The sequence below is a fragment of the Myodes glareolus genome, chromosome 17, assembly GCF_982192425.1.
Source record: "Myodes glareolus chromosome 17, mMyoGla1.1, whole genome shotgun sequence".
Classification (NCBI taxonomy): domain Eukaryota; kingdom Metazoa; phylum Chordata; class Mammalia; order Rodentia; family Cricetidae; genus Myodes; species Myodes glareolus.
In genome coordinates, this window is record NC_142042.1 from 5,202,964 (window position 1) to 5,229,257 (window position 26,294).

General features: G+C 41.3%; 1 protein-coding gene across 1 annotated transcript in view; it reads left to right on the forward strand.

The window, feature by feature from the left end:
- Positions 1–1,141: 1,141 nt before the first annotated feature.
- Positions 1,142–26,294, forward strand: part of Msh4 (mutS homolog 4) — a 46,344-nt gene continuing 21,191 nt past the window's right edge. The window contains exons 1-14 of the mRNA XM_085677520.2: positions 1,142–1,352; positions 4,307–4,464; positions 4,829–4,939; positions 6,392–6,507; positions 7,852–8,025; positions 9,873–10,045; positions 10,754–10,821; positions 13,344–13,418; positions 15,000–15,064; positions 16,452–16,621; positions 18,322–18,458; positions 22,217–22,320; positions 23,326–23,450; positions 25,596–25,796. Of these exons, the coding sequence (XP_085533646.2) occupies positions 1,274–1,352; positions 4,307–4,464; positions 4,829–4,939; positions 6,392–6,507; positions 7,852–8,025; positions 9,873–10,045; positions 10,754–10,821; positions 13,344–13,418; positions 15,000–15,064; positions 16,452–16,621; positions 18,322–18,458; positions 22,217–22,320; positions 23,326–23,450; positions 25,596–25,796 (1,756 nt within the window). The 5' untranslated portion in view covers positions 1,142–1,273. The remainder of the gene's footprint in view (positions 1,353–4,306; positions 4,465–4,828; positions 4,940–6,391; positions 6,508–7,851; positions 8,026–9,872; positions 10,046–10,753; positions 10,822–13,343; positions 13,419–14,999; positions 15,065–16,451; positions 16,622–18,321; positions 18,459–22,216; positions 22,321–23,325; positions 23,451–25,595; positions 25,797–26,294) is intronic.

The window sequence follows — 26,294 nt, forward strand, 5'->3', positions numbered from 1 at the left end:
TGTAGGCCACCAATGGGAAGGCAGAGGAAAAGGGACTTGGTCCAGGAAGGTAGTGTAAGGAGAGCAAAGACATGTGGCATAGGAATCAAAGGGTGTGGAAGAGCCCTGCCTCTTCATTTGCTTGTTTGTTTGGAACTTGTGTGTTACCAGACACAGCTAGGCTATTTATGTACACTGTGTGAAATGTTATGACATGGCTGTAAAGTAGGTAGCATGTTGGCAAGCACCTGTCTGAAAAAGGGCTGGAGCCAAGTAAGCCTGAAGCTGACTGTGACACCGTTTGCATAGGCAGAGACACTTGGTTATAATGTAAACCACACCTGGGAGCTGAAGGGAAACTTCTGATTTTAGCAAGAGTAGGATCAGAATGTCTGCTTGATCAATTCATTTATTTTTGAAGCGAAGTTTCATGTGTTGGTCTCAGCTCACTCTGTGGGTAAGGATCCTCCCCTCTCAAGTGCAGAGAGTACGGGTATGCATCACCACATCCGAACCCAGAGCACTCTACCCACTGAGCTGCAGCCCAGCCCCATGTCAGCATATGTTTGCACGTGATTCTCAAGCCAGGTATGATAGCACATGCCTGTAATTCCAACACTCAGGAGACTGAGGCAGGAGGACCATAAGTTGGAGGCAAGTCTGGACTATAGAGTAAGTTCAACCACAGCCTGAGATACACAAGATTTATCTTAAAAACAACAAGCTGTCAGGCGGTGGTGGTGCTTGCCTTTAATTTGAGGCCAGCCTGGTCTACAGAGCTAGTTCCAGTACACCTAGGACTGTTACACACAGAAACTCTGTCTCAAAAAACTGACCAACCAAACAAAAAATTGTCAGTGATCAAAAGAGACATGAAAGTAGAAGGGGACTGTCTGAGAAGAGGAGGAGTTGGTAGAGTAGGAGGGTACAAAGGAGGATAAAAATGGAGGTTGAGGATGATCAAAATACAATATATACATGTACAAAATCATTATTAGGGAACCCACTATTATGATAATACAGACTAATAAAGTCATTATGAACACAGTTGTCAATCATTTAATTATTCATTATAATTTTTAAATTATCAAATGGAATTTATAGAAAGTAGATGTTATAAGTTTTAGGATTAATACATAATTCCTTAATGCTAATCACTAAGAATACTCATAAATTTTCAAATTTAGGTTCATCATTTGGAAACAAAAGATGTCATGCAAAACACACGGTTGCATCCAATTTTCCTATTGGTACAGCAAGCTCATCTTCTGCACGAGATACCAATTACCCACAAATGTTTAGAACTCCGTTATCTGCTGGAAATCCCCAGAGATCAGGCTATAAAAGTTGGACACCACAAGTAGGATATTCAGGTAAAATTAGTGGAAGATAACCCTGATGCTCTTGGAAAATTGTTAAGTTTTGTAAATTATAAATTGGGCGGTTAGCTCACTTGCAGGTCGTCCCTCATGGATATGGAGAACTGGATGACACGTGTGTCATTGGCCCCTATGTAGCGACATTGCTACATGCTTCCTATTGTCAATAAATGTAACATCAGAGTATTTGAACTGTTTTGACAAAAAGGAAAAAGAATCACTTTCGTGTGATATTGAAGTGAAAACTTTGATCCTAAGAGTATTCTTGAGTGTTTTTCTAATACTAAAATTTTAATTTTTGTTTAAATGTACTCAGTTTTGTTGAGGGATCAATTAATGGATGTTTGGTGTGTACCAATTCTCTAAGGCATATATAAGAATGCCTTGGCTACAGGGTGTGTAAGTGTTACCTGACTTCCTGGGAAAGTAAGAGCAAACATCTGTCCCCCATGGATAACCACCAAAGGACACCAAAGAAAAGAGTCCACCCAACTCTAGCTTGAGACCTCAGCACACTGAGATTGGGGGTAGGATGGGTGACCCAGAGCTGGTGCTTCACTGAGCAGCTCTCCTAGGTGTGGGGAGAGAGCCCTGTTCCCGGAGCTCCCTGCCCGCCTGCACCTAGTCTCCTCCTGAAGCGGCTCCTGCTTATACTGCCTGAGAAGGAACAGCCTCCAGGAGGGAGTAGCTGTGTAACGTGTGCACATGTGATAAGATGCTGCATTACTTTTTAAAGCACATAATGATACATAGTGGCATTTCAGTGGAGGCATACTGCTTATATGATGGTAGCCCCATTGCCTAGTGCTGTCATTATACCTTTTATAGATAAGAAACACCTACCTTTAGCGCCAGTCACCATCTCAATAGCACCACCTGCTGGGGGCCACCCCTCAACTCATGGCTGAGATCCTTTCACTCCCAACCACAGACTCAGGATTTTTATGGTTATTTTGTGTATATATATGTGTATTTTTATTTTTGTGTTCCTTTACTGTATTCATTTTTCTGGTTCTTCTACAACAAGTACAAGTTGATGGCATTGAACATTTGTCTCCTTATCTGAGGCCTCTCTACTTGTCCTCCTCTTGGCTCCTTTTCAGTTCTCTCCCCATTGTGTCTTTGCATCCTGATAGTCTCACACTTGTATGCAGTTACAGTGGACTAAGGCCCCTCAAATGGCCCACTTAATAACCACTGTAGAGGGCAAACATGGTTTTCAGATACAGGTAAATAAGGTCATAGTCTTAGTTGCTGGGGATTAGAACTTCAGCGTATGAACAATGAAGATACAGTGAAGCCCACGGAACCCGCCACACTACATTCAGTACTCCTAATTTGCTTCTCCGTTGCTGTCACATCAAGTGTAAGTATGTGGGCATCATTGTGAGGGCTGCTGACATTTCTCCAGCCGTACCTCCAGCATTTCCCTTCAGCATTGCAGCTGCCCTAAATACAGGAGTCTTTCTCACATTTGAAATTTCATACACGTCATTCATTCATTCTTTCATTCACTTATTTATTCATTTTCATTCAGTTACTAGTATTGTGGACCAAACCCAAGTTCTGACACGCGGTAGGCCCTTTGCTCTACCACTGACCCAACCTCGCAATCGCCTTTAAAATAAATTGAGTAAATAACAGTACTTGTTTAATAGAATTTTGTAACAATTAAATGAAGTAAATTAAGATGCCCTTGACATGTGATAAGCACTAAGTGAATGTTGATGCTTGGAGCTAGACACTTTGGTAGATGCACAGCACGCGTTTCTGTGTATAAACTTCCACTTGTTGCTTATAACCAGCTCTTGAATAGACACGACAGTTACTACATTATCCTTTTTGCTTTATGGTTACTTATAAAATAATTTTAGCAATTATATAAATATAGAATAAGGTAAATAATATGTATTTTAACCCAAAATTCAAAATTCTTTTAATGACTTTATTTCATTAAATTGCAAAATAAACCAATGTATAAATTTATCTTCTATGTGTAAAATTAAGGCTTGGAATGTGAGCTCATCCCAGAAGTTAGAAAACTGTAGCCAGATACAGGGATAGCCACCTCCAAGTTTTTTAAAACCTCACAAGCTGGCAGACAGTGGTTGGTAGTATCTGTAATCTCAATACTTCTTGAGAAGTGGAGGCAGGGTTGCCTCAAATTGAAGGCCAGTCTGTTCTCCTTAACAAGTTCAAAGTTGCTAGGGATATACATTCTGTCTCAAAATTACGGCAAACAATCCTTAATGTGAAGTTAAGTTTTGACATAATTTTTTTTTTGAGACAATGTTTCTCTGTGTAGCATTCCTGGCTACCCTGGAACTCAATTTGTAGGCCAGGCTGGCTTTGAACTCACAGGGATCTGCCTCCAGAGTGCTGGGATTAAAGGTGTGCACCACCACGCTCAATCTGACACAATACTTTGAACTTTAATAGTTATATTTGGTTTGGGTAATAGAGTTTTTGGTTTGTTTGTTTGTTTGTTTTTAAATGTTCACCAGGCGGTGGTGGTGCATGCCTTTAATCCTAGCCCATGGGAGGCAGAGGCAGGTGGATCCCTTCAGGACAGCCAGAACACATAGAAACTCTGTCTTGAAAAACTAAAGCAAGCAGGCAAACAAAGATGATAATGATTCCTCTTTTGGATGTATTAACTAGATGCACCTGTACAAGATCCGTGCAAGGTCAAGGCAGCAAGATCAGCCACCATCCTGCAGGCAGCACTAGTCAGATTCATTAGAGAAAAGATAGGTGGAGGCACTTGGAGTGGTACTCTGTGTGGAGTTGGCAGTGGGTTGGTCAGTGTGCATTGTGTTTCACATGTGACGTTATCAAAGAATAAATAAGACAAAGATAGCTAGATTCGAGACTTTGAGGCCTTACACGAAGGAGCACAAACAGCCGTTCACGTTCTTGTGTATGCTTGATCTGCCAACTGTTCCCAGCCGCATCCTCTGCAGCGTCCGCACACGCCCCGTCCGTCATCGTAGCCGTGGTGGAAGGAAGAGGGCTGGCCAGAGGCGAGATCGGGATGGCGAGCATCGACTTAAAGAGCCCGCAGATTATCTTGTCGCAGTTCGCAGACAACACAACGTATGCAAAGGTGCGTGTTTCTACAGCTACAAATGTGAAGTGGTTATAGACGCACAAAAGAAAAAAAAGCAAGCACATTAATTTTTAAAGTTTTGGATTGGTAATAAATATTTGATAAACTCAAATATGATTTTTAGTTTAGACTGGTAAAAACCAGTGAGTAAAATATGGTCTATGTTCTGATATTTCATATTTGTATTTAGGTGGAGATTTTAATACATCAGCATTTGAAATACATTTTAACTGCAACATTGAATTAGGACTGTTGGAGTTTATCTGCACATCTTAACGATTTGCTTCTTAGAATAATGCAGAACTGCTTTGGAAACTGTTCTTTGCCTACATTTAGAAAATGATTATTTTAACAATTTCAGGTGATTACTAAGCTCAAAGTTTTATCACCTTTGGAAATAATAATGTCAAACACTGCTTGTGTTGTGGGAAATTCAACCAAGTTGTTTACGCTGGTCACAGAAAATTTCAAGGTAAGCAAGTTTTCATTCTGGTAGCATTCAAAATTTAGATTGCATTTCATAATATTGTAAAAAGCAGCTGTTTGACTAGCTTTATATTTAAGGTCCTACGGTAGTCAATTCATACCAATTGGAGTCTAATATATTACTAAAAATCACGAAATTTATTGAGAATACCCTCTATTTGACACCTGCATTCTACTTTAAGCAAAACAGAAAAATATATTGAGTAGTTAAAAGGTGTTCTCATTTGATGTCTGCTGCTGTGGTATAACACGGACAAAAAACTCCTTAGGGGAGGGAGCCGAGGGAACTACTTCAGCTTACGATTGCAAGCTACAGATCAGGGGTGGGGGCAGAGGCAGGGGGATCTCTGTGAGTTCTAGGCCAACCTGGTCTACATATTGAGGTCCATGACACCAAGGCTTTGTAGAGGGACCCTCCTGTATCAAAAACAACAAACAAAATATTAAAAAAAATGTGGGGACCAATTCGTTATCCCCAGGACATGAAGACAGGAATTTTCACAGCTAGTGGTCATGTGCTAACACAATCCTGAGTGGAGTAAAGGGTCAAGCCCTGAAAATATTTCAGACAAAAGTATTACAAGACAGAAAAATCAGTGTTATTATTGTTTCTGTTATAACCCAGTCACCATACAGAGAACTTCTTAAGTCAGGAGCAGTGCGAAGTGGAAGGAGCATGAACCTCAGAATGAAAGAAGTCTAACTCTAAACTGGATGGCATGTGAACAGTTACTTGACTTTTCAGAATTTTACTTACAGGAAATTAGAATAAAAGGGCTTGTACAGTTGTTGTGAAGATGAAATGAGATCCTTATGAAAGTTCTGGCCTGTGTGCTCCTGCCTGCTGAAGAACATGCTCCAGAGTCCACGGTTCCCTTCTTCCTTGTCCATTGTTTTCTTGGGGAGAGAAATGTCTTTGAACCAGGGTCTCATTCACTGCAGGCTGGGTAGTTATGGCTGGCCTTGAACTCTTGATCCCCTGCCCTCACCTCAGTGTGGGATCATCTGGCTTTATCCTCTTTTTTTCAAAGGAGGTAAATTCTTAGTTCACACGTTCCTTTTGTTTTCCTCTCTATTTCATTGGACATGGTGCGCAGGTCACCCTCACCTGTTACTCCTAGCCTGTTCTGCCATGAGGAAGGGGAGAGACAGCACTTATGGGTTCTAAAGACTGTAATTGGTATTGAGGGCTGGAGAGATGGCTCAGCGGTTAAGAGCATTGCCTGCTCTTCCAAAGGTCCTGAGTTCAATTCCCAGCACCCACATGGTAACTCACAACCATCTATAATAAGGTCTGTTGCCCTCTTCTGGCCTTCAGGCATACATGTAGACAGAATATTGTATACATAATAAATAAATAAATATTTTAAAAAGAAATCGGTATTGAACAACAGCGTGACATTTGATGATTTATTTTAAAATTAAAATCTCTTTCCAGAACGTTAATTTCACTACAGTCCAAAGGAAATACTTCAATGAAACAAAGGGCTTAGAGTACATTGAGCAGTTATGCATCGCCGAGTTCAGCTCTGTCCTGATGGAGGTTCAGTCCAGGTGAGCGCTGGCTGCTCCCCGGGGGATCTCGTCTCTGTCCTGTGCTTGCTGTGTTGCTGTCATCTAGAAAACGGTCTGGCCCACAATGCACATCTAGTTATTACTGAAATACATTTTTGTACAAGGTATATATTTATGATTTAAGTATATTTAGATTTTATATTATAATTATATATTTAGATTTTCTCCAAATGAGTTATAATTTATTGCTCTCATAGTAGCTGCTCATTTACTTCATAGTGAAAATATTAATTAACTATAGGATGCTAGAAATTTGAGTCCCAGAAGAAAAACACAGTTAGCCAGACATGGAGGCCCATGGTTGTGATCTTAGTTAGCACTCTAGGGGGCCGAGACAGGAGGATTGTTGCAAGTTTGAGGCCAGTTAGAACTATATAGTAAATTCTTGGCTAGTCAGGCCCACAAAGTGAGACTGTCAGCCAGGTAGCGATGCCACACTCCTTTAATCCCAGCACTCAGGAGGCAGAGATAGGTGGATCTCTGAGTTCAAGTCCAGTCTGGTCTTCAGAGTGAAACAAAACCAAAAAGAAAAGAAAAGAAAAACAAATTAATATTATTCCCCCCCCCACTCGTTTTCTTTTCCGCCCCACCCACTCCATCTTTCTCTGTATCCCTGGCTGACCCGGAATGTGCTGTGTAGACCATATTGGCCTGGCCTCTTCAATGCTGGGGTTGGAGACACGCTCCACTCTGTCTTCTGAAGCAGTTGTAAGTGATGAACTTGAGAGCACTGCTCTTTATAGCTGAGTGTAGGGGCCCAAGCCTCAGCATTTGGAAAGATGATGCTCAAAGGTTGTGGTAGATTCCAGACAGTCCTAAACTAGATAGAGTAAGACTGCTTCAAAAACAAGCAAACATTTGTCTAATGCTAAATCAGTTTTATAAGATTATTTAGTTTCTAAAATTGGCATTCTCAATATTTTTTTCTCTCTGGATTTAAGAAATACTGTTTAAATGTTTTACATTTTCCTAATATGAATTGAATATCTCTTTCTGCAGCAGCAGCTGTTTATCTATCCTGAGTTTACACTGCTGTGCTGTGCTCACTCACAGGCGTCCTCGCTGTGCTGTGCTCACTCACAGGCGTCCCCACTGTGCTGTGCTCACTCACAGGCGTCCCCGCTGTGCTGTGCTCACTCACAGGCGTCCCCGCTGTGCTGTGCTCACTCACAGGCGTCCCCGCTGTGCTGTGCTCACTCACAGGCGTCCCCGCTGTGCTGTGCTCACTCACAGGCGTCCCCGCTGTGCTGTGCTCACTCACAGGCGTCCCCGCTGTGCTGTGCTCACTCACAGGCGTCCCCGCTGTGCTGTGCTCACTCACAGGTATTACTGCCTCGCAGCTGCTGCAGCCTTGTTAAAATATGTTGAATTCATTCAAAATTCAGTTTATGCACCAAAATCACTGAAGATTTATTTCCAAGGTAGTGAACAGACAGCCATGATAGATTCATCATCAGCCCAGAACCTTGAATTGCTTGTTAATAACCAGGACTACAGGTAAGGCAATCTGAGTTCTTATAAAATGTTATCGATTTCTGTGACTAGTTACTTGAAAGTTTGAATTAAATTAAGTTATTGGTGAGAGAAATAGTAAATAAGATTTTAAATTGCTGGCTTATTATTGCTGAACCCAGATTTTTCACAAAATCAGGTGTTCAGAAGAATTACTTTAACTAAACAACAAAATTCAACCCTTCAGTTGCTGAGATTGGGTGAGGGACACAAGCAAAGCAGATAAACAGACGCCCGTGTGAGCGCGAGTTCCATAGGCTGCTGAGCTGATTGGGCTGCAGTGGCTGTGCAGGGCCTGATCACAGTTTATCTTGAGCTATCTTTAGCCGTTAGCAACCATCCCTTGCCTGCCTCCGTACTGTGCGTACTGTGGTACTGTGCGTAGCACCCCTGTGAGGAGCAGATAAAAGCGTTTTGGAATGTAGGAACTGTATTTTCTACCAACCAAAAGGCCAAGATTGTCAGATAGCATCTGAGTCCTGTGGCTGAAATGTCTGATTTGCTGTTTTCCTACTGTGTATCACCAGTGTATCACAAAGTACCCTGATTGAGGACCTTCTTTGCTCTGTTATAATAAAAAGTTTATGAAACTGTATCTGTGTGGGAACGTGGAATTTGGGGCCTAAATCTGCATTCCTGGGTCATGGTCACTCCCACATGGCTCCAGAATAAACCATCTCTTCTCCCCTGTGAAGTAAGAACTGTACATGGATGGATGCTCATGGCCACTTGGCACCACTGGCCTGTTGACGGAATTGCTCTACATTGCTTTTCTGTTACCCTTGTGTTATCAGAGCATAGAAAGTCAATGACCAACTCTGGTAATTATTTAATTTTTTGTTTTACATTGGTTAAATTTTGTGTGTGTGTGTATAAGTCACAGGACAAGTTACAAGAGTACCAACCATGTCTCCTTTCTCTACGTGGGCTCCAGCAATCAAACTCAGGTCACCAGTCTTGGTGGCAGGCACTTTACTCACTGAGTCACACTTTACTCACACCAGACCCAGATCATTTTTATATATTTAAGATTATTGTCTGTCTCTCCCTACTCTTTGTTTCGTCCTTAGTCATTTCAGTAGGTTGATAAAAATTATTGGCCATCCATCACTGGCTTGGCTAGGGTTTTATTGCTGTGAAGAGACACCATGACTACAGCAACTCTTATAAAGGAAAACATTTAATTGGGGTGACTCACTTCAGGTTCAGAGGTTTAGTCCTTTATCATCGTGACAGGACATGGTAGCGTGCAGGCGGACATGGTGCTGGAGGAAAAATCCTACATCTTGATTTGTAGGCTACAGGAAGTAAACTGTGGCGCCGGATGTAGCTTGAGCATGGGAGCCCTCAAAGCCCACCCCACAGTGACACACTTCCTCCAACAAGGCCACACCTATGCAAGAAAGCCACAGTTAGGAACCATGGCTGCCTTGTGTGCTCAGGCTTAGCATAGGAGATATTGATGATCCTCATTAATCAGCTCTGGCTCAGTGATATCATACTTGGGATCAAACCAGATGTGGTTGTGCACTATACCTCTAGTACCAGCACTTAGGGGGTAGTTCAGAAGGTCATGAGTTCAAGACCATGCTGTGGTATGTTGCAAGTTTGAGGACAGCCTATGCTACAGAAGACCCTGTCCAATCAATAAAACACAAAAAATGTAGGGTTTAGGCCTTAATTCAAATTTATTGAATTAGTAATTTGTCTGCATAATAAATTTGTTAATCACTGATATAGATTCTAGGATTATTTAATTATCAAGTTAAAAAGAAATTTTCTTGGATTTTTCTTTTTCTCCTTAATGAGATTTCCAACTTGTCTCTTGGAAGGAACAATCACACTCTCTTTGGTGTTCTAAATTACACGAAGACGGCAGGAGGGAGCAGAAGGCTGCGCTCTAACATCTTGGAGCCCCTGGTTGATGTGGAGACCATCAACATGAGGCTGGACTGTGTCCAGGAGCTGCTTCAGGACGAGGAACTCTTCTTTGGGCTCCAGTCAGGTAAACAGAGCTTATTATTTATTTATTTGACTGCAGCCCAGGTTGGTCTTCAAACCCTGACCTTCCTGCCTCCGTCTCCCACATGTCAGGGTTATAGGCATGCATCACTAAGTCTACTTGCCTATAAATTCTATATAAATTATATAATAAAACCATATAATTTAGTATATAAATTATATATTATGTATAAATATAAATAATTTATATTTAATTTATAATTATATTATAATTTATATAAATTAGAATGCAGTCAGTTTATTTGTGGTTTTTTTGTTTAAGTTTCTGAAAGATGGGTGTTAAAGCTGTAAATTCTTGAAAAGTTTTTTTTTTAAATCTTTAAAATGTTTTGTATGTGGGTATTTTGCCATGTAGTGCATCTACAGACCTTAATGCATATCCCCTGGCCAAAAGGGGAGTTCTTTGTCTATTTGGGATAGTGTTTATGTGTGCTACTCAGATAACATATGGCCATAGTCAGCTAGCTCATGATCTGTCATGGCCCGAAGCAGTTGTCTTGTCAGGGGAGGCAGCCATCGCAAGATCAGGGTCTCCTCTCTGCCCCATGACTCTATAGGATTTGGCCCTGCCTAAGTCACACAGTCTTCCGTGTGGTGCAGTTGTCTTATGATGGCTGTGCTCCTGCGAATAACCCAGTGCATCCTCTCTTTGATTGCTCTGTGACGTTCTGACGCTCACTTTCTGTTTCAGTCATCTCAAGATTCCTGGATACGGAGCAGCTGCTTTCTGTTTTAGTTCAAATCCCAAAGCAAGACACGGTATGTGCTGCACAGCGCGTGTGCTGTGTCATTGTGGGCTGCACGGCGCGTGCGCTGTGTCATTGTGTGCTGCACAGTGCGTGTGCTGTGTCCTTGTGTGCTGCACGGCGCGTGCGCTGTGTCCTTGTGGGCTGCACGGTGCGTGCGCTGTGTCATTGTGTGCTGCACGGCGCGTGCGCTGTGTCCTTGTGTGCTGCACGGTGCGTGCGCTGTGTCATTGTGTGCTGCACAGTGCGTGCGCTGTGTCCTTGTGGGCTGCACGGCGCGTGCGCTGTGTCATTGTGTGCTGCACGGTGCGTGCGCTGTGTCCTTGTGGGCTGCACGGCGCGTGCGCTGTGTCATTGTGTGCTGCACGGTGCGTGTGCTGTGTCCTTGTGGGCTGCACGGCGCGTGCGCTGTGTCATTGTGTGCTGCACAGTGCGTGTGCTGTGTCCTTGTGTGCTGCACGGCGCGTGTGCTGTGTCCTTGTGGGCTACACGGCGCGTGCGCTGTGTCATTGTGTGCTGCACGGCGCGTGCGCTGTGTCCTTGTGTGCTGCACAGCGCGTGCACTGTGCCCTAGTGTGAGACACAGCTTGTGCTGTGGACAAACGTCCTGGCAGAGTATCCTCACTGATACCCGGAACAGCTTTATGCCTTAGGGGGCAACTTTTAAAACTTTTGCTTATAAGTACAGTAAAAAGGCATCTTAGGTAGTTGAAGAATTAGCATATTTAAACTGAACAAATATTTTCTTAAATATATAATTTGAATATTTGTCAACAAACTTATAACCTATACTGTTTACCTAATACATAACAAAGTTCTGTTAGTTCATAATATATTCTTTATATAGAAATGCTTAACATAATCTCCAGTTTCATCGATTTTCCTGCAAATTTCACTTATCACAGCTGAATAAAATTCCACTTCTGTTTCAATTTCTTTGTCTGTTCTACGATAGACACCAAGACTAGGACCACCTTTAGATACCATTGATTTCTCTACTTCCATCTTTCCTGTTTCATTTGTTCTATTGTTTGCTGGCCCCACCCTGAACATTGTAATGATGGAAGTGGAAGTCATTGGACAAAAACCCTTATTTTCTAAAATGGATAATTAGTGGCGGAATTGTTCACACTATGAATAATGCCTTAGCTAGAGCCCATAATTTTGACTAGCTGTTGCTGCAGAGACACCAGGGCCGAAGATTTCATTATTACAGGAGAGGGTAGTCAAGTCAGGGCCACACAGAGGTAGCAGGAGTGTGGAGAGGAGCCAGGGGAAAGGCGAGCAGGATAGAGCCTGTGACTTAAGTGCCAGCAAGTCCTTGAAGTGGGCATCTCTGTGAGGTCGACGCCGAGGCTGGTGACAGCCAGGCTGTGGAGGAGACGCGACAGCTTGCACTGTTAGTTCGGTTGTACGACTGGCAGATGCAGCATTAGTTGCCCGTCACAGAGGATTCTTAACACACTCCAAATGTTTTATAACTTTATTTTTTATTTAGGTCTGTAAAACTGTCTTCATTAATTTGTGTATGTAGGACCGAGAACGGGTCATGATTCTTTACCCAGATGGATTCATAATTGTGCGTTCTTTTCCTGTTGAACTGCACTGAATTTGGCCATGAGTCCAGTGTTGTATGTGCTGGACTCACTCCATTTCTAGACTCCCACTGTGCCAGCTGCACTTTGCCTCTCGTCTTCTGCCCTCCTCCCCTCCACCGATAGTAACGATGCTTTATTTGGTTTTGGTTTACTTATTTTTGATCTTCGGGTTAGTGTCAGGAATCCACTGTAAGAGAATATGAGACTACATCTTAGGAACTAAAGACATTCATGATGTTTCTTGCACACTGGGCCTTCTGTTTACAATCCAGGTCCTTTGTAATGAGAATTCAGGTGAGGGCACCTCAGAAATGAACAGTTGCACATAAAGTTCGGTGCATCATGATTGTGACATCCTAAACCTGTGTCCTGTCGGTGTTAAATCTGCCCGTGCTGTTGCTCAGCTCTAGAGAGTATAGTTTAATTTCTGTGAAGTTTAGCTATAACATTTTATATGCTATATTTTATATATTTCTATATTATAGAAAAAATCTATAATATAATTTGAGATTAATAATGTTGAAATTGGTAAAATTATTTTCTTGCCCAACAGGAACCAATGGGGGATGTTGTTCTGAGTCAACTGGGAAGCTGAGCTTGAGCCTGTTTACAGGAAGCTTTGTCCCCTCATTCAGTTCATGTCAGTCTCCTGATGCTGCTGGCTGTTGATGCTGCGGCTACTGCAGTCTAAACTGCACCAGAGTTGCTGCAGTAGAGTGAGGGTGGTACAGTGGTGGTGTGACCTCTCACCAGATTCAGGAGGCCAATGTGCTGGGTTTACAGTGTGGCCAGTCATTTCTAACTGCCCTGTGGGCTGACATCCCAGTTTGACTGATCTAACACAGCTATGGGATATTGTTGGTAGGAGATGACCAAGAGAAAAACCTATCGCTGTATTGAAATGAAGGCTGTTCACATTTGTCTTTTATCTTGACAGGTTAATGCAGCTGAATCAAAGATAACAAATTTGATCTACTTGAAGCATACTTTGGAACTTGTGGATCCTTTAAAGGTAATTCACATGTCTGTTGCACAAAACATATAAAGCATTATTTTTAGACATTTTCTTTAGAAAAAAGTAAACTTAGAAGTTGTCAGAACAGTGTATTTGTCTCTTACATATGTGGAACATACATAGATAAATGCACATTGTTGTCCATACTCTTACTGACCCATTTAAAATAAGTCGTAGTATCTAATTCTAAATCATGTCTTTCCTATGAGCAAGGATGTTCTCTTACATAACCACAATATATTTATCAGATTCAGAATGCTTAACATTAATGTAACACTATTATTTATCTCATATCCATTTTTCAGTTGTTTTAATATTAATAATTTTCTCTGTGGTTTTCTAAAATGGTTCTGTCCATAACTATTCATTAATGCCTTTAAACTCTTTTAAAAACATTTTTTATTTATTGAAAAAATTCATACAATATATTTTGATCTTGTTTTCCCCTTCTTCAGTTCTTCCCAGGTCTCCCCATCTCTCTACCCACCCAACTTTATGTTCTTTTTCTCTTAAAAAAAAAAAACAGACCAGAAATAATAGCAAATAAGAAACACACACAATTCTCACAAAAAAGAAAACCAAAACAAACAAGCTAAAGGCCAGATAAGACAAAAAGATGCCCAAACAAAGCAAAATGAGACAAAAAAAAAGTCTATAAAAGTACTGTTGAGTTAGTTTTCTGTTGGCCAGCTGCTCTTGAGTTTGGAGCCTTCCCTGAGGTTACTATATCCAGTGACACTCCAGTGGAGAAAGCTGATCTTCCCTTTGCTCGTGGGTATCTGCTGCAGTTAGCATCCTGGTCAGCGTAAGAGCTCGCGTCCACTTGAACCTGTGCAGTCCTTGTGCATATGGTCTTTGTGAGTTCATATGCACATCAGTGCTGTTGTGTCCGGAAGACCCTGTGTTATTGGAGTCTCTTACAGTCTTTCCACCTTCTCGTCTGTACTGATTCCTGAGCGGTGAAGGGAGGACTTTGGTGAAGACATCCTATTTAGCACTGAGTGCTTCAAAGACTCTCTCCACTCTCCCTCTGTGTTCTCTGATGAGAGCTGAGAGACCCTGCTCTATGTTGATAGCAGTATGCCATCAGGAGTCATTTTATTGCTGTTTCTTTAGCAGAATAATAACATTACATCTCCCCAGGCCTGGAACCTATTTGGTAGCAGGTTCTTGTCTACTTCCTCAGTGTCAGGAATGGCTGTCGTCTCATGAAGTGGACCTTACATCCAAGTCAGAAAGCGCTTGGTCACTCCCATAGTGGTTGCTACCATTGTGTCAGTATGTCTTACAGACAGGGCACTGTTGTAGGTCACAGGGCATTATTGCTGGGTGATACCGATAACTACCTTTCTCCCCTGGTAGCAGGTAGAGTACCTTCCAGTACCATGAATGCTACTCAGTAGGGGTCAAACCTCTAGCTAGGCACCAGCTCAACTTCTCCATGTTCAGTGACACATGTGAGCGTTGTCTTCAGCAGTAGATTAGTTTCTCAAACAACATTTGATCAAGTGTTAAATATGAAGTGTTGAATCTGAATAATGCCGTGACTTGCTCACTTTTGATTTTGTTTTTCAACAGGCCACCTTGAAGAACTGTAGCACACCCTTGCTAAGAGCTTACTATGGCTCCTTGGAAGATAACAGGTCCTGTCACCTGCTAGGAGATTACACTTTCCTTCCCAAACATAACTGATCTTAACAACTGTGTCTTTATAGAAAAATTACTTGATCTGGGTGTGGTGGTACATGAGTTTAATCTTAGCACTTGGGAAGCAAAGACAGGCAGATCTCTGTGAGTTCAAGGCCAGCCTGGTCTACATCACAAGTTCCAGGCAAACTGGAGCTACATAGTGAGACCCTTTCTCAAAAATAATTACTCAAGATTCTTCAAAGTATCCATTAAGTATCTTACAAGATTACATGCTAATCCTGTAAGCACAGTAATAGGACGGCAACACAGTGCTCTTTGTACCGAGGGCCAGTGTTCCCTTTCAGGCCGTTCTCCATGGGGACACTTCCTGTATCAACTACATCCTTCTTTTCTATGAAAGCATGGAAGACCTAAGAAATAAAAAACAACAAAAAAAAATTCCAGTACATAGGAATGTAGGGCAAGTTCTAAAATCAATTAACATTTTTTTCTTTTTTTTTTTTTTTGATAACTGCCTGCTCCAGTGGGTGGGTGTTTCTTCCTCCCTCCCTCCCTCCCTCCCTTCCTCCCTCTCTCTCTCTCTCTCTCTCTCTCTTTCTTTCTTTCTTTCTTTCTTTCTGTTTTTAAATGTACATTGGTGTTTTGCCATGGATGTCAGGTTCCCTGGAACTGGAATCACAGACAGTTGTGAGTTGCCATGTGGGTGCTGGGAATTGAACCCGGGTCTTCTGGAAGAGCAGCCAGTGCCCTTAACCACTGAGTCATCTTTTCAGCCCCCAATTAACTTTGTTAATTATTAGCACTAACACCCTGGTTCTTGACCAAACAGGTTATCAGGCTCGACAGTTGCCTTGTTGGGTGAAGAGCATCCTCTGTGAGGCCATAATCTGAACTTGATGATCAGCCAGCTTAGTTCAATGTGATGTTCCAGAACAATAGCTGAGACTTGTGCAGTAATTGCTGTGCTTGGTAACTAGTGGTGGTGGGCTCCTGTTCCAGTTCCCGTGTCCACAGCACATGCTCAGTCATGTCTCCCTTCCTGAAAGGTCCCTGTGCCTAATACAGCTCCTGCTGTATGACCGACATGCATATGGAATGAAGGCGCAGGCAGTCCGAATTTTGTCTCATTTCTTTAGGGATCAGGTTGTACTTCCAGCCATAGTGATCATGTGTAACATGGAGATGTTCCCATTAGCAAAGTTTAGTTTTATTTGGTGCTCTCATACTATTTTTGAGTATTCCTAACTGCAAAATAGTTTTAAGTTGAGGCAATGATTGTTCTAACCTAGATAAATATAAACATTAATTAAATATTATATAACCCTCAACAATGGTTTGTGTTCATTGCTTATCACCTGTTTTCGTTTGTCTTCATGCTAGGTTTGGACTCATACTGGACAAGATCGGAGCAGTGATAAACGATGACGCTCGGTACACGAAAGGCTGCCTGAGCATGCGCACTCAGAAGTGCTACGCAGTGCGCTCCAACATCAGCGAGTTCCTAGACATAGCTAGGAGGACGTACACAGAGATAGTGGATGACATAGCCGGTAACTGCCCGGCATGTTCTCACGGCTTTCACTAGCAAAACAGATTAGCACGTGATTTCCATTTTTACTGGTGGTAGAGACTAGTTGTTTGTGTGTGTGTACACCTTACTATATAATATATGGAATATATACTTTTAATATATATGTATAAATATATAGTTATATATATGTATATATATAATTTTATATATGTGCAGTGAGGCTAACACACATTATTCTTTAAGAAACCTCCTTTTAAAAACAATGATGTCACAAGGTCTGGTGGCATACACCTCTAATCCCAGAACTCAAAAGGTAGAGGAAACATACCTTTATGAGTTTGAGGCCAGCCTGGTCTACATAGTAAGATCCTGCCTCAAAAGAAAAGGGGAAAAAATAAAAGTTGGTGATGTTGAAGTGTTACAGAGTGACCTACTATCCCCGGGAAGTTACTTGAAGAAAGAAGACTATTGATACTAAAATGCTTGTGCCAGGGGCTGGCCCGGTTTTATCAGAGGATGAGCATCTGAGAGCTCTAGTGATTAGTCATCATGTTTATTGGACTCCTGTAGCAAGTGAACGCTGCCCTGTATCTGGAGTACAGTGAAAGATGATAGCAGCCAGTGTGAGACAAGAATGCCATGTGTGCTGACTGGTTTTGTGTCAGCTCCACACGGCTAGAGCAGTTTGTGAAGAGGGAATATCCACTGAAAAACATGTTCCTACCATTTTCGTGGTTGATGGTTGATGTGGGAGGGTCCAGCTCACTGTGGATGGCAGGTTGGCCTTGGTGCTATAAGAAAACAAGCTGATCAAGCCACGGGAGCGAGCCGGCAAGACCTCTGTGGTCTTTGCACAGACTCCACCTAGGGAACCTCCCTGAGTTCCTGCCCAACTGCCCTCAGTGATGGAATGTGACTTCAGAGCTGTCCTTTCTTCCTCCCAAAATTGCCTTTGGTCATGGTGTTTTATCACTGCAATAGGAACCCTAGTTAAGATACAGAGTTAAAGGAATAATTGTTAAGCAGACATGGCCACGGTAAAGACAGATGTAACCTCAAGTGCTAAGTGAACTTTCTAGCCCCAGATGGTGAGACCATTGAGAAATCAGGAGAGCCAGGAGGAGCTAGTGTAGGAACACATGCTGGTGTTTCACAAGGAATATTCACGATCAAGTGCTAAAGTAGAGGCACAGGCTTAGAACTTAGTGTGTGGGACTGACAGAGATTAGAACTACATCAGATTATTTGATATCTGTTTCATTCGGGATGCGCTGGTGCGATGGAAGGTGCAGCAATGTGTGACTTCTGTTTCACTACATACTGGAACTATAATATTCCTAATCAGCGATAAAGAGTTCATGGTCTTTCTTGTTTTAATTTTTACAATTTAGTTTCCTTTAAAAATACATGTAGAGAATATCTTTTTGTTGTTGTTTTCTAGACAGGGTTTCTCTGTGTAACAGCCCTGACTGGCCTGGAACTCACAGATATCTGGCTCTGGCTCCCAAGTGCAGGGATTAGAAGTGTGCACCACCACGCCCAGCCAGAGAATATCTCCTTAAAGGATACTTACCTACATCTTTTGGACATTGAAATATTTTTACTCTTTAAAAAAACTAAAGAGTTTTCTGTTTGCATATAAAATAATAAGTTAAAAAGCCTATGGCTCCACCGAAATTCCTACCAGAAAATGCTTGTTTTTCCTGTTCCTGTTCCTAGGAATGATATCACAGCTTGCAGAGAAGTACAACCTTCCACTCCGGACCAGCTTCAGCTCTGCTCGGGGCTTTTTCATCCAGATGACTACAGACTGTGCTGCGCTCTCCAGCGACCAGCTTCCCTCAGAGTTTATTAAGGTTAACTTGGAAATAAGGAAATGGCTGTGTAGGCGGAATTTTCCTGTCCCACACTCTCTCTCAAACACACTGAGGCTTATATTAATTATAAATGTCTGGCTAGCTCATTTGGTAGAACATGAAACTCTTAGTCTCAGGGTTGTGTGTTCGAGTGTCATGTTGGGCACTGTTTGTAGGTAGAAGTTTCTGTCCCTCAAGCCACTCCCAAGTAACCAACATGGAGACTTAATATTATTAATTGTAAATGCTCAGCCAATAGCTCAGGTTTGCTAGTAACTAGTTCTTATAACTTACCGCATTTCTATTCAAATATCTGCTTCCCCGAGGCTCATGACTTTTACCTCAGTCCCATTTTGTGACTCTTCTGATGCTGCCCTTGCTCGTTTCATTATTCTCGGTTTGTCTTTTCCATCTAACTTTCTGCCTGGCTATCGGTCAATCAGCTTTTCATTAAACCAGTCTGAGTGACAAATCTTACTGTATACAAGAGAATTATTCTACAGCGTGGGTGTTCCTGGTTTTATGGAAGTGCGTTGGTAGACTTTCCAGCTCTCCTCGAGTTTAGCTTCTGACTCTCTGGTATGTGGTGTCTCTAATGTGCTTACTGAGCAGCCACACCAGCAGGATGACAATCGTGAGGGGACAACCAAGGGACGCAAAGGCAAATTAAGAAACAAAGTCTAAAATCTGTTTTTGACGAAAGAATTTAGAAAAATAATGAACTGCCTTTTGTTTAAAAAATTTTAAATTCATTGTTTTGTGTGCGTGCACTTGGAAGTCATAGGACATCTTGTGGGAATGAGTCCTCTCCTTCCACCATGTAGGTCCCAGGGATTGAACTCAGGTATCCAAACTTGGCCATAGGCCCTTTACCAAATGAGTCATCTCATCTATCTTTGTTTTACATAGTTTCCCAGATGCATTTTCATATTAAAGGTTTGCAAATTTCTGCAGAAGGAAATCTATTTGTTTAGGGTTTTTAAACCTGAGAACTGTGCCTTTTCCTGTGTACATATCCACTCCTCTACTATAACCTTTTCCTGTGTACGTATCCTCTCCTCTACTATAGCCTTTTCCTAGGTACATATCCTCTCCTCTACTATAGCCTTTTCCTAGGTACGTATCCACTCCTCTACTATAGCCTTTTCCTGTGTACGTATCCTCTACTATAGCCTTTTCCTAGGTACGTATCCACTCCTCTACTATAGCCTTTTCCTGTGTACATATCCACTGCTCTACTACAGCCTTTTCCTGTGTACATATCCTCTACTATAGCCTTTTCCTGTGTACATATCCACTGCTCTACTACAGCCTTTTCCTGTGTACATATCCTCTACTATAGCCTTTTCCTGTGTACATATCCTCTACTATAGCCTTTTCCTGTGTACGTACCCTCTACTATAGCCTTTTCTTGTGTATGTATCCTCTACTATAGCCTTTTCCTGTGTACATATCCTCTACTATAGCCTTTTCCTGTGTACATATCCTCTACTATAGCCTTTTCCTGTGTACATATCCACTGCTCTACTATAGCCTTTTCCTGTGTACATATCCTCTACTATAGCCTTTTCCCGTGTACATATCCACTGCTCTACTATAGCCTTTTCCTGTGTACATATCCTCTACTATAGCCTTTTCCTGTGTACGTATCCTCTACTATAGCCTTTTCCTGTGTACATATCCTCTACTATAGCCTTTTCCTGTGTACATATCCTCTACTATAGCCTTTTCCTGTGTACATATCCTCTACTATAGCCTTTTCCTGTGTACGTATCCTCTACTATAGCCTTTTCCTGTGTACATATCCACTGCTCTACTATAGCCTTTTCCTGTGTACATATCCTCTACTATAGCCTTTTCCTGTGTACATATCCTCTACTATAGCCTTTTCCTGTGTACATATCCACTGCTCTACTATAGCCTTTTCCTGTGTACATATCCTCTACTATAGCCTTTTCCTGTGTACATATCCACTGCTCTACTATAGCCTTTTCCTGTGTACATATCCTCTACTATAGCCTTTTCCCGTGTACATATCCACTGCTCTACTATAGCCTTTTCCTGTGTACATATCCTCTACTATAGCCTTTTCCTGTGTACGTATCCTCTACTATAGCCTTTTCCTGTGTACATATCCTCTACTATAGCCTTTTCCTGTGTACATATCCACTGCTCTACTATAGCCTTTTCCTGTGTACATATCCTCTACTATAGCCTTTTCCTGTGTACATATCCTCTACTATAGCCTTTTCCTGTGTACGTATCCTCTACTATAGCCTTTTCCTGTGTACATATCCTCTACTATAGCCTTTTCCTGTGTACATATCCTCTACTATAGCCTTTTCCTGTGTACATATCCTCTACTATAGCCTTTTCCTGTGTACATATCCTCTACTATAGCCTTTTCCTGTGTACGTATCCTCTACTATAGCCTTTTCCTGTGTACGTATCCACTGCTCTACTATAGCCTTTTCCTGTGTACATATCCTCTACTATAGCCTTTTCCTGTGTACATATCCACTGCTCTACTATAGCCTTTTCCTGTGTACATATCCTCTACTATAGCCTTTTCCTGTGTACGTATCCTCTACTATAGCCTTTTCCTGTGTACATATCCTCTACTATAGCCTTTTCCTGTGTACATATCCTCTACTATAGCCTTTTCCTGTGTACGTACCCTCTCCTCTACTATAGCCTTTTCCTGTGTACGTATCCTCTACTATAGCCTTTTCCTGGGTACGTATCCTCTCCTCTACTATAGCCTTTTCCTGTGTACGTATCCTCTACTATAGCCTTTTCCTGTGTACATATCCTCTACTATAGCCTTTTCCTGTGTACATATCCTCTACTATAGCCTTTTCCTGTGTACGTATCCTCTACTATAGCCTTTTCCTGTGTACATATCCTCTACTATAGCCTTTTCCTGTGTACATATCCTCTACTATAGCCTTTTCCTGTGTACGTACCCTCTCCTCTACTATAGCCTTTTCCTGTGTACATATCCTCTACTATAGCCTTTTCCTGTGTACATATCCTCTACTATAGCCTTTTCCTGTGTACATATCCTCTACTATAGCCTTTTCCTGTGTACATATCCTCTCCTATAGCCTTTTTCCTGTGTACGTATCCACTGCTCTACTATAGCCTTTTCCTGTGTACATATCCTCTACTATAGCCTTTTCCTGTGTACGTATCCTCTACTATAGCCTTTTCCTGTGTACGTATCCACTGCTCTACTATAGCCTTTTTGAAGCAGTATTGTCATTTTTAATGCCCTGGGTTTTTTGTTTTGTTTTTTTTCTGCTTTCTAATAGAAAGACAAACTGCTTAGTGTTCAGATTTGTTCATATTTACACATGTCCCTTTCATAGACAGATACATGTATACACAAACAGTTCATACAAACACTGTCTTACTGTCAGTGAGATTTAGATGAGGTGGTTGTGGAGCTGGATACTGAGGTTCAGTTAGACAGAATGAGGGGCACAGAGGGTCCTCCCTGTTCATCATGTGTGGTACCTGCTACTGAGATGTAGTTTTCCAACCAATCATACTGGAGATTGGGTAAATAATACCTCACTTTATCCTTGATGTAATCTTTTATTTTTCACAGATATTATTTAGAACTTTCTTTGTGACATTTTATCTCAGAAATTAAAGTGGTTAACCCAAAACCCTATTTTTCTGTCCTATAAACTGTATGTTTTATCTCATATGCATGTACACATATCTTGATATTTGCTTTTAACTTCCTGCAGATTTCTAAAATGAAAAACTCTTACAGCTTTACATCAGCAGATTTAATTAAAATGAATGAAAGATGCCAGGAGTCTTTGCGAGAAATCTATCACATGACTTACATGTAAGAGCATTTGAAGTATTTGAATACCAAATTAAATTTGTTTAATTTGAGGAACTATAATAGATTTAATTAATTGAGTCTTTGTCTGATTAAAGACAGTTCAGTTTTGAGTGTTAGGAAAGGTCTGCCATCATGTTGAGAGAAAGCGAGCCTTCTGGAAAGCTTGAGGGGACATGGGGAAGACTGCTGCCTTCCCAGTACTCCTGCCTACGTGCACTGCTGCGTAGAGCTCCCGCCATGGGCTTGTCTTGGCCTTCGCTCAGCTCCTTCCATTCTGTGGTCTTGGCTTTTCACACTCTGGTGTTTCTAAGGCAGCATCACAATGGGCCCGACTCTTTGTCTTCTCATGAAACAGTGGCCTTGCAGACAGGAGAGAGACATTTGGGATTGGTGGGCTGAGGCAGAGGTGAAGAGTTAGGCTTTCAAAACAGCTTCAAATCCAGGACCTCAGGTACTATTAATGTAATGTAAATTTTGAGTACATATTCATCCATGAAAGAGAAAAAAGTCCCTGGTGTGTGTTATATTATAACCCTGTTCATGAAAACCTAAGTAATGGCATGACTTGAGCGTGTGTGTGTGTGTGTGTGTGTGTGTGTGTGTGTGTGGCTGGGTTTCTGCCCCCCATGTGTTTTGTCTTAGCATGTGTTTCTTTTTATGTCTCTCAGTGTATATGTCTATATGTGCGTCTGTTTTTGTGTATGAGCCCTTGATTAGGTGTATATAAAATATTTTATACTTTCACTAATATAATATTTTATTGAAAATTGTTTTATTGTTTATATTTAATGAGACTGTCATTTCAACAATGAATATAGAAGAAGACAGGTGATTTTCTTACCTGATAGTCGTGATGTTAAACTGAAGCATCGACACCCTTATTTTATCTAAAACGAGCCAGCCAAGCAATAGACTTTTGTGTAGTGTACAGCTCATCTGTGAATAGTATTCTCCTCACTAGATTAAATCCTGTGTCTTCATATCTTGTCCAACATGTGTTTTCAGGATAGTGTGCAAGCTGCTTAGTGAGATTTATGAGTACATTCATTGCTTGTACAAGCTCTCTGACACTGTGTCCATGCTGGATATGCTGCTGTCTTTTGCTCACGCCTGTACTCTTTCTGACTACGGTGAGTTACTTTCTTTGGAAAGAAAAACGTAACACACTGAAACGTGTGTCTTACGCAATTTTATATGAGTGGTGAATATTTTACTTTTATTACTTGAAATAGTTTCTTATCTGTGACACTAAGTAACACACAGAATGGAGATAGTGAAATTAACCTTAAAGTTTTTAGGGGCTGGCTAGGATGGCTCAGAGTGTGAACTGCTCTCAAGATTCCCAACACCCATACCTGCTTGTAACTATAACTCCAAGACTGACACCTTCTGGCCACCTCAGGTACTGTGCTCACATGAACATAACCCAAACACAGGCCCACAAACATATAATCACAAATAAAATCTTCAAAGCATTTTTAAAAAGTTAAATTCAAATAATATTCATTAAAAATTGTCAAGTCAAAATGAACAAATCTGAGGAATGTTTAAAGGTTTCCCAAGAAGAAAGATGGCTGAGCTGTTTCCTTGGTGATGTGGCAGTGGTCCAGAAGTTCTCGGAATACTCAAGGAAGCGGTGTCCTGAATGCTAACAGACAGAAGCATCGCCGTGTGCGAGTTCTTTCTCAGCTCTGGGGCTCACATGTAGACTAAGGCTAGAAGCTGTGCTGTGTACTTTCATCTCCCATGTCTGTCCAGAGGCTTCATACAGACGTGCAGTCATTTCCCGTGTCAGCACTTCAGCGGAGCTACAGTCTATCAGTTAGTATCACACACCAGCATGCGAACATCTAGGACTAGTGTGTGGGAATTATGGCTGAATAACTGTACGTGCAACGGCATTACAATTAGCAACAGCATTTCTGATTTGTTACATTGATTGATTAATTTTTAAAATTAATTTTGTTTTATTTGTATGTGTGAGTGTCGGAATATATGCATGTGTGTGCAATGCCCTTGGAGGCAAGAAGAGAGGATCAGGTGCCCTGCAACTGGCGTTGCAATTGGTTGTGAGTCCCCTTGTGACGATGGCTACTGAACTCAGGTCTCCTGCAAAACTGGAAAGTGCTTGAACCACTGAACCATCTCTTCAGCATCATGACATTAATTTGTTTTCAAGGAATGTATCTTACAAGAAATCGTCTTATTTATACATATCTAAACTTAAATATTAGTAAATAATACCAGATGATAATAATAATAAACAGTTATAACAATAATCAACATTTACTTTTTCACTACTATCTTATAGACTGAAATATTTCCTCTTTTATATCTTCTTTAGGGTTTTTTGGGGTGGGGTTGTCCTTGTGGGGACCAGGTCTCAGGTTGAGTTAGTAGTGCTGATGACCTTTATGACCTTAATCTTCATGTCCACTCTGCCTTACACATGCACCAGGTGCCCATGCGCAGTGTTGGCGTGGTCAGCAAGCACTCCACCAGCAGAGCCGTGTCCCCAGTCCAGGGTTTGCTACTCTAATAATGATTTATTAATTAGTAAGCAGCTTTTTTGCTCTATTTTATTTGAGAAATATCATATCCAAATCCTAAAAATGCAGCTGTTTTTAAAGATCTTTATTTTTTCTGGACAGACCTTAATTTGTGATGAATGTTTTGAAGTTTATGCTTATAGTCCATTTCTTGGTGTGCAGTATTTTAGTTCCCTCTTCGGATGGTGTCCATAGAGATCTTTCTGTGAACCAATAGATCTTTAGTACCTGGTTTTCTGCGTTTCAAAAAAAACGATTTTTAGACATATTTTTCAAAGGGTGTGGACAGCAAATTGCTTATATTTGGCTTCACTCTTTAATTACACCTCGTTGTGAACACTTAAGTTTGCTAGAGAAACAGTGATCCCGATGCACTAAGCAAACTTTCCATCTATAGGACTCAGTGGTTATTTTGAAGATATTACCCATAGCCATGTGGTTCTTTTTAATCTTGACAAATGGAAAATTCTATAAGCGTTTTGGAGCCCAGGACACGGAGAAGAAACTACATTCTAGAGTTCTCTGCACATAAGTAGAAATAATGAGTATACCCACTACAATTAAAGATTTAAGAGTATGTTAGGATAAAATAGTGTTTTTTTTGTCTCAAATTTATTGTCTCAAATTGGCTTCATGAAATTACTAAGGTGAGCCAATATGTATGTGCCACAAGATATGTAAATATAAGTATACTCAGTTTTTAAAACCCTTATTTTTTTTCTTCAGTCCGACCAGAGTTTACTGACACTTTAGCAATCAAACAAGGATGGCATCCCATTCTTGAAAAGATATCTGCAGAGAAACCTGTTGCAAACAATACGTATATTACAGAAGGGAGTAATGTTCTGATCATAACTGGACCGAATATGAGCGGAAAATCCACGTATTTAAAACAGATTGCACTTTGTCAGATCATGGCCCAGATTGGTAAGTTACCCTTTTACCTTATGATCACCAGTTGTGGTGGTTTGTACAAAAATGAACCCCGTCAACTCATATATGGTTGTAAACCTTAGCCTTTAACAGCTTGAGCCATCTCTCCAGCTCTAGGCACGCGTGCACGCACACACATGGATGTGTAATCTCCGGTTGGTGGAGCTGTTTAGGAAGAATTAGGAAATGTGGCTTTTGAAGGAGGAGTGTCACTCGGGAATGAACTTGGGGCTTCAAAAGCCTATGCCCTTCCGAGTTAGTCCTCTCTCTGCCTCCAGTGCAAGGGTTGGACATACTCCAGCGCCGTGTCTGCCTACTGCCATGCTCATAGACTCACCCTCTGGAACTGGAAGCCCCTGTAAATGCTTTCCTTATAAACTTCCTTGATCTTGGCGTTTTTCTTGGTGATAGAAAAGGAATAAAGACACTAAATCCTGAGTATCTGATGTCTTTAGTGACCAAATGACCTTTTCCAAACATTACAGCATTGGG